The sequence below is a fragment of the Triticum aestivum genome, chromosome 6A, assembly GCF_018294505.1.
Source record: "Triticum aestivum cultivar Chinese Spring chromosome 6A, IWGSC CS RefSeq v2.1, whole genome shotgun sequence".
NCBI lineage: Eukaryota > Viridiplantae > Streptophyta > Magnoliopsida > Poales > Poaceae > Triticum > Triticum aestivum.
The window spans coordinates 598,912,377-598,920,768 of NC_057809.1; the positions used below are offsets into that span (position 1 = coordinate 598,912,377).

General features: G+C 46.2%; 1 protein-coding gene across 3 annotated transcripts; it reads right to left on the reverse strand.

Annotated features, from left to right (window-relative positions):
• Positions 1 to 3,319: 3,319 nt before the first annotated feature.
• LOC123128857 (mannose-P-dolichol utilization defect 1 protein homolog 2) lies at positions 3,320 to 8,015 on the reverse strand. Of its 3 annotated transcripts, XM_044548966.1 has the most exons (9): positions 7,713 to 8,015; positions 7,412 to 7,596; positions 5,309 to 5,462; positions 5,112 to 5,184; positions 4,886 to 4,952; positions 4,737 to 4,796; positions 4,462 to 4,522; positions 4,148 to 4,189; positions 3,320 to 3,756 (listed from the first exon to the last, which is right to left on the reverse strand). In XM_044548966.1, exons 2-9 carry the CDS (start codon positions 7,562 to 7,564, stop codon positions 3,653 to 3,655), a joined length of 714 nt encoding a protein of 237 aa, XP_044404901.1. In that variant the 5' UTR covers positions 7,565 to 7,596; positions 7,713 to 8,015; the 3' UTR covers positions 3,320 to 3,652. The 3 variants fall into 3 exon arrangements, with proteins under 3 accessions (XP_044404901.1, XP_044404899.1, XP_044404900.1); XM_044548964.1 differs by lacking the exons at positions 7,412 to 7,596; positions 7,713 to 8,015 and adding an exon at positions 6,556 to 7,215; XM_044548965.1 differs by lacking the exons at positions 3,320 to 3,756; positions 4,148 to 4,189; positions 4,462 to 4,522; positions 7,412 to 7,596; positions 7,713 to 8,015 and adding an exon at positions 6,556 to 7,254 and having other exon boundaries at positions 4,882 to 4,952.
• Positions 8,016 to 8,392: the final 377 nt, after the last annotated feature.

Here is an 8,392-nt window from a genome sequence, read left to right on the forward strand (position 1 = left end):
TTGAGAGATCGCCTAGGTTTGGTTAACTCCTCGAAATAAGGAATTAATGGATAGGTTAGAGATGCTCTTAGAAGAGTTAGGTACGATGAGTCTATGTTGTGCGTGTGCATATGTGATGTGCGAGTGTGTGCGCGCGTGCGTCATCGGCAAGCCTCGTTGTGCTGCACCTCCCCGGCCGCCTGCACCGTGTACTTGCACCGCCGCAAGTTTCAAGTCTTTTCCTGTTGCTTGGCGCGTGCCAACTGCTCGACGAAATGCACGTCCCAGTTAAAAATTAGGAAAGAAGAAGAAGATTGCCACCTAGGCAACGACCAGTCGTTAAAAATTGGGAAAGAAGAAGAAGATTGCCACCTGGGCAACGCCCAGTCAAAAGCATGCAAGTCAACACAAAACCCATGCCAAGTCAGCACCAAAACTACTTCTGAAGAAATTGCCACCTGGGCTTCCTTGCTCGCTTGCCGCCGGCTGGAGTAGGGGAGGGCGACCCGTCGTCCCCAGGCCGTTGCGCCCGTGCGACCGCCCTTGCTGCCGGCCTTGGTTGACGGTGGGGCGGCTTGAAGCATGTTTTTGTTTTCAACCTCCTCCTTGGTGCAGGCAGCAAGGGTGATGGCCGATCGGACAAGAGAGAGAGGCTGAGGTGAGTAGCTGCTTTTTTAGGCTGACTCTTATAATTTTACTTTGTGAGGGAGGCTGTCGAAATTTTACTTTGTGAGACATTGATTGAGTAGCTGCTTCTTGAGGCTGACTCTTATAATTTTTACTCCCCTAACGGTTTGAGAGATCGGCTAGGTTTGGTTAACTCCTCGAAATGAGGAATTAATGGATAGGTTAGAGATGCTCTTAGAATAGTTAGATACGATGTGCCTATGTTGTGTGCATCTGTGTTGTGCGAGTGTGTGCACGCGTGCGTCATCGGCAATCCCCGCTTTGTTGTAGCTCCCCGGCCGCCTGCACCGTGTACTTGCACCGTCGCAAGTTCCAAGTCTTCTCCTGTTGCTTGGCGCGCGCCAACTGCTCGACGAAATGCGCGGCCCAGTTAAAAATTGGAAAAAAGGAAGAAGATTGCCACCTGGGCAACGACCAGTCAAAAGCATGCAAGTCAACACCAAACCCGTGCCAAGTCGGCACCAAAACTACTTCTGAAGAAATTGGCACCTGGGCTTCCTTGCTCGCTTTCCGCCGGCTGGAGCAGGGGAGGCCGACCCGTCGTTCCCAGGCCGTTGCGCCCGTGCCACCGTCCTTGCTGCCGGCCTTGGTTGACGGCGGGGCAGCTCGAAGCATGTTTTTTTTTCAACCTCCTCCTTGGTGCGAGAGAGAGAAAGGCTGAGGCGAGTAGCTGCTTTTTGAGGCTAACTCTTATAATTTTACTTCGTGAGGGAGGCTGCCGAAATTTTACTTTGTGAGACACCAGTTGAGTAGCTGCTTCTTGAGGCTGACTCTTATAATTTTTACTCCTCTAACGGTTTGAGAGATCGGCTAGGTTTGGTTAACTCCTCGAAATAAGGAATTAATGAATAGGTTAGAGATGCTCTTAGAATAGTTAAGTACGATGAGTCTATGTTGTGCGTGTGCATATCTGATGTGCGAGTGTGTGCGCGCGTGCATCATCGGCAATCCTCGCTGTGCTGCAGCTCCCCGGCCGCCTGCACCGTGTACTTGCACCACCGCAAGTTCCAAGTCTTCTCCTGTTGCTTGGCGCGTGCCAACTGCTCGACGAAATGTGTGTCCCAGTTAAAAATTGGGAAAGAAGAAGAAGATTGCCACCTGGGCAACGACCAGTCAAAAGCATGCAAGTCAACACAAAACCCGTGCCAAGTCAGCACCAAAACTACTTCTGAAGAAATTGCCACCTGGGCTTCCTTGCTCGCTTGCCGCCGGCTGGAGCAGGGGAGGGTGACCCGTCGTCCCCAGGTCGCTGCGCCTGTGCCACCGCCCTTGCTGTCGGCCTTGGTTGACGGTGGGGCAGCTCGAAGCATGTTTTTTCCCAACCTCCTCCTTGGTGCGGGCGGCAAGGGTGATGGCCGGTCGGGTGAGAGAGAGAGGCTGAGATGAGTAGCTGCTTTTTGAGGCTGACTCTTATAATTTTACTTTATGAGGAAGGCCGTCGAAATTTTACTTTGTGAGACACCGATTGAGTAGCTGCTTCTTGAGGCCGACTTTTATAATTTTTACTCTAACGGTTTGAGAGATCGGCTTGGTTTTGTTAACTCCTCGAAATAAGGAATTAATGGATAGGTTAGAGATGCTCTTAGAAGAGTTAGATGCGATGAGCCTATGTTGTGCGTGTGCATCTGTGTTGTGCGAGTGTGTGCGCGCATGCGTCATCGCCAATCCTCGCCGTGCCGCAGCTCCCCGGGCGCCTGCACCGTGTACTTGCACCGCCGCAAGTTCCAAGTCTTCTCCTGTTGCTTGGCGGGCGCCAACTACTCGACGAAATGCGTGGCCCAGTTAAAAATTGGGAAAGAAGAAGATTGCCACCTGGGCAACGACCGATCAAAAGAATGCAAGTCAACACCAAAGTCGTGCCAAGTCAGCACCAAAACTACTTCTGAAGAAATTACCATCTGGGCTTCCTTGCTCGCTTGCCGCCGGCTGGAGCAGGGGAGGGCGACCCGTCGTCCTCAGGCCGCTGTGCCTGTGCCACCGCCCTTGCTGCCGGCCTTGGTTGACGGTGGGGCGGCTCGAAGCATGTTTTTTTCCCAACCTCCTCCTTGGTGCAGGCAGCAAGGGTGATGGCTGATCGAGAGAGAGAGAGAGGGGCTGAGGCGAGTAGCTACTTTTTGAGGCTGACTCTTATAATTTTATTTTGTGAGGGAGGCTGTCGAAATTTTACTTTGTGAAACACCGGTTGAGTAGCTACTTCTTGAGGCCGACTCTTATAATCTTTACTCCTCTAACGGTTTGAGATATCGGCTAGGTTTGGTTAACTCCGAGGAATTAATGGATAGGTTAGAGATGCTTTTAGAAGAGTTAGATACAATGAGCCAAAAACGACAACCTACAGTTTTGAAAAATATAAACGATAACCTACTTGTTAGTAGGCCTTATGAAATCCTATCCATATAAGTTGAGTTGGAGAAAGAAAATCTTGGGGTGATGCGAGCGGTTGGACGTTGGAAGAAAGAAAAACTTGGGATGAACCACTGAATCTCATCAGTTGGAAGAAAGAAGCCCGACACACCTGAACTGACCTGATCGACAGAGCTGCTTGGGGAGCATTCCTCTACAAGCGAAGATTTGAACATGACAAACCTAGCTATATTATACTGTACCACTGAATTTATACTACTTGGAAAAGGAAACAACGGTACATAGCCGGTGAACACCAAAGTGGAGAGAATTGCTAAAAACAACAAATAATATTCAAACATAAAAAGGGATATACATTTTTCTAGCATCATTAAACAGTTGCACAGAGTAAACTAAACAGGGTGGCAATTCGAACTACACAAACAGTCATTTTACGGCACTTGCAAAAATTAAAAAGAAAGAAATATCCTATTGTTTTCATCGTCACACAAGTCTGCATGAATTCTCTGCCTACTGTTTCGTGAGGTCTGCAGGTAAGTGGCGCAATCTTGCTCCAAGAATAGCCTGGAGCAAAATTGTAAACCAACCAAGAAGAACCTCATGTCCTTACTCTCGCGCCTTATTACTCTTCTTTCTTCCCTTTCTTCGGCACGGGCTTTTGGTACATCGCTATCTGACCCAAGATCGTACCGTTTGTTACGATGCCGATTACAGAGCCCATAAGTACTTTTCAGGAGTCAAGGAGGGTCCAGAGGAGTACAGCAAAGGGAGAACAAATACTGCATCAAATAGACATATCCCAATCATAGTGTATGTATGTGTCACTGAAACTAGTACCATATTCTTTCAATAACCCACAACATCTATGCATTTTCCAAATCAACTTAAACTAACAGGACTTTGAATGAACAGATCAGCAACCTAACTCAATAGGTTCACTAACAACTTTTATTGGACTAGAGCTGGACTGATCATGCACGGGGGAAATAGGGCATATTGCTAATAATGTACATACCACTACACGATACAGCAGTTTAGCTTGTCAAGAAGCAAATCAGAAACAGCTACATACAAACAGTCGGTTTAGTAATGAACTATAATCAGAATCAAAGGATACCACTTAACGGAGTCTTCTCCTGGATGCTGGTAAAAACTCTTACTGCAACAGAAAGGGGCATTAAGAATTAGCATCACATATGAGTAAAACTTGATGAACAAAACCAATATTTACCTAAACTAAAGGTCAAAAGTACTTTGCCAAATAAGAATATGAACTGATTCAAGTCATCAACCATATTCTTTGTAGTATAATGTATTAAAGATTAACAGTGCTAATACTGTTTAGTTTTAGACAGTAACAGCAGACTGAGAAGGGAATGCAAGTCAATAAAATGAAGTCTTGAAAATTTATTGTTAACTATTCCAACTCACCGAGGGAACCAGCGAAGTTCATGAAAGAAGTCAGGAAGCTCAGCTCGCCAGTGCTCTTATTCTGCATAACACCAACAACCAGTCTATATTCAAACTCATCTCTTAAGATAAAAAAAAGGTTCTGCAACAGTGCTACTAAAAGAATGTTACAGTAAAGTGCTAGTTAGCTACATACGGTGATCCCTTTATCAATTGATGAAAAGAACTTGCTACAAAAATATTGAACAATCATATAGCTAGGTGTAGCAAGATGTAACAGAAAATAAAGGCCGTACTGTGAAATTTTTCCATATCTGTGGTACTCTAGCACAAAAGAAGATGGCATGCTGTGAAGCCTGCAAAACGCACAAGTCCCAGAATCAGAAGACGAGATCATACAGAACTTTTCGAGTGTACACAAAATAAAAGACCACTTGTTACCTACATAAAGGATTTCAAAAAGACCTGGATCAATTTTTCCAGCCAAAACAGTCGGAGCTAGGCCACAATATCTAAACAACCATTGTTTAGGGAAAGCAGGTAAAATAAATACGAAATCAGCAGTGTTACTGAAACTGAGTGATTTCTCAACATTTCCCATTTGTATTTCCATACTGTTGCTGATGGTACCTAAGAAAAACTAAAATAGATCCCTGGAGAAAAAAGGATACAGCAAAGCTTTCATCCATGTTTTGCTTCCCATTGGTGGCGAGTAATAGTAAATGATTCCAATCAAGATAATTGCTACAAGCGAAACAGATGTAGGTTAAAAAGATTGGCGAATAGTTTCTATGCAGCTTTATAAATAGAAAAGAGAGTAGTGCTACTTCACCCACTGTCCATTTATGACATTAGGTCAAAGACAAACCTTGGATCAGCAGAAAAGCTAGCTCTCCATAAGCTGAAAAGGGCAGTCCTTTATGAATACAATATGCCAGAGCAATTGTGTAGCCAATGAGCTCAAGCTCAAAGGAGGCTACACTAAGTCCTCTAACACTTCCATGCTTCAAAATCTTTAGTATCTGCAATAAAAATAGTTCAGCCAAAGAACATCGAAAGAGAAGGCTGTCTACGCTACAACAAAGCAAATTTACATAAATGATCAATAGAAAAAAAAACTTGTGATTGAAATCTTATTGCACTTATACATACAATTTCCTGAAACAGCCAGGTGCAGATTCATTCAGTATGAAGACATGGATGTTATTCTATAGGATATATTTGTTTACAACATGTTATCTTAAATCACCTCTCTTATGAAGACCACAACTCATGTTATCGTGTTCATCTTCGCAACAGGTTGAAGATTGACTAACGAATCATTATATGAGCCTCATAATTCCACAGGCTTCTATATACTGAAATCCTCATTTTAAGATTGACTACCTTTAAACTTATGCAAATATAGCTGAGCATGTCGCACCAACTACATCAGCAGTTCAGCACCATACACTAAACGCTATAAGATCATCTCGATCACTACACATCTTGACATGATACTCAAAAAGTAAAACATTGCTAGATACTATACTGTGTGATTATCTGCAACACTTGGTTGATTAAATAAGCACACAAAAATCTGTCAGGCAGGTTACTACCAGTCTACAATCATCCATCTGAAGCGCAACAAAGCCTGCAACCCTTTCTGATATTGTAATAATCCATGTTGTGTGTGTACTCATAAACCCTTTCTGAAGCGCAACAAAGCCTGCAACCCTTTCTGATATTGTAATAATCCATGTTGTGTGTGTACTCATAAACCCTTTCTGAAGCACAACAAAGCCTGCAACCCTTTCTGATTAGCAAACTCTCACACTGAACTTCTGCAATACTCATAAACTAAAAATACATTTTGTTGACCCCCTCAAGGCAAGGTTTGGTGGCCGATCTTTGGCATTGCAAGGGTTGAGGACACTAGGTCAATGAAACAACAAGAATCGTGCCAAACTACAACAAAAATGGCAAACAACACCTCAGACCTGCCTAACCTTTTAATTCATTTCCAAAATTAAGCATGACAACACAACACAAAACAGCAAGCTACCTGCCATGGGAAGATGTAAACGCCCCCACGACTAAAACTAGTTTCTAATTTATGACACTAGATACAGGCACCTGAGGGAGCTTGATGAAAGTAGATCCAGCAATGATGAAGTATCCAAGGACTGTTGACAAGAATGGTAGCAGGGAGTCCATGGAAGGGATCTTAGCGTCCAGCGATGCTGACCAGATGTACCCTACATCCGTACTGAAGATTTTCAGTGGTGTCCCACTGGCTGATCTTCTTCCATTGCTCATCTCCAGGGTCGCCAAAGTTTGAAAACCTGGCGGCAATTGGGTTCCTTTTGAAGGCTTCCTCACGCAGCAAGCCATCAAGGATGAAGGTTCCCTTGACAGTTTTAGGATGAGAACTGTGGGGGCTGTAGAGCATGTTTTTCTATCAACTGGCCAGGATTGGAATGCACCATTGGTGGTGACAGAGCAGAGCATGGGGCGGCCAGGAATCATGCTCGCTAATCAATTTCTAGATTCAAGCAAGCGGCTGTTTAGTGAGACCTGCAAATGCCTCAGGGAGTGGAGGATTATATTTCTCATGGGCTAGAGAGAATTTGCAACAACCCCAACCTACACACTAACAATCACAAGGATCACACAACCATGGAGCAAACAAACAAAGAATTCCACCGGTGGCTTCTCGCTCCGTTGGTTTTATGCACAATCTAGCACAGGGGCCTTGCCATGCCGTGCCAAGGATTCAACAAGGCCAGGCTACCAAACAAACAGCCCTTTATTTATGCGCAATTTCGCACGCCATGCTCACGTAAAGAACCTGACATCCTCTCACACACACACCACCACCAAACGAAACAAAACAGCCACACGGAACGCGCTTCTTTGGATTCATATGGCACCAAGAAATGCTGTAATCTTGAGAAATCACCAAGAAAGTTCAGGCAAGAAGGGAACGAACCTGCGGGAGCTTGACGGTGGTGGAGGCGGCCACGATGCAGTAGCCGAGGAGCTTGGAGACGAGCGGGAGCAGGCAGTCTTTCTCCGGGATCTTGGCGTCCGACAGCGCCGAGAGGACGCAGCCGAAGTTCATGCCCAGGATCTCCAGCTCCATCGTCTCCAGATTCGCCAATCTCCAAATCCAATCTACGGCCAGTAATCATCCAGTACAAAGATCAGAAGAAAACAAGGCAGAGGGTGCTTCGGTCAGGAGGGAGAGGGGGGGTGAGGGAGGAGGCAGGAGAGGGGTGAGGGTCGCAGACCTGCTCCGGATGGGCTCCCGGCTGAAGGTGCAGAGAAGAGAGGGGAGGGTGGCTGCAGCGGACCGAGGGGAGGGCAGCGCGCCGACGAAGGGCCGGCCGGAGGGGCGACGAGGCACCGGTGACGCTAGTTCTGGCGGCGGCGGCTCTTCCCTTGGTCTTCTCCGGCGACGGCTCTTCTTCCCCCTTGGATTGCTGCTCCGTGTGCCGGTGCCGTGGCCGCGCAGGATAGGGGGGAGGGAGAGTTGGCGTGCAGGGGAGAGGAACAGCGATGCCCCCGGAAATATTCTGAACTGGGCCGAGGGGCCGAGAGTGGCGGCCCGAGGATGGTTGCGTGGTGGGCTGGGCTGCGCCGAGGACCAGATATTAGATCCCGTCGGATGGGTCTGCCATGAGGTGGAATCTTTTTTTTAAGACGGAGGCGTTCAACGTTCCTTCAAAAGCCTCACAATGATCAACGCCACTTGACGCGCTTTCAAATGTCGTCATGTGTCGCGCTTTGGGCGCTTCCTTCAGATTTTTTTCATACATTTTCGGCTTTTAAAACGGGTTTTTTGGGGGTTTTTCTTTTAGGTTTTTCAAAAAAAATTGCACGGAAAAATACGGTTTTTTTGCTTTCACGAGAGGTACGATTTTGCTTTTGCGAGAGGCACAACCATGCCTCTCGAAAAACGAAACAAAAA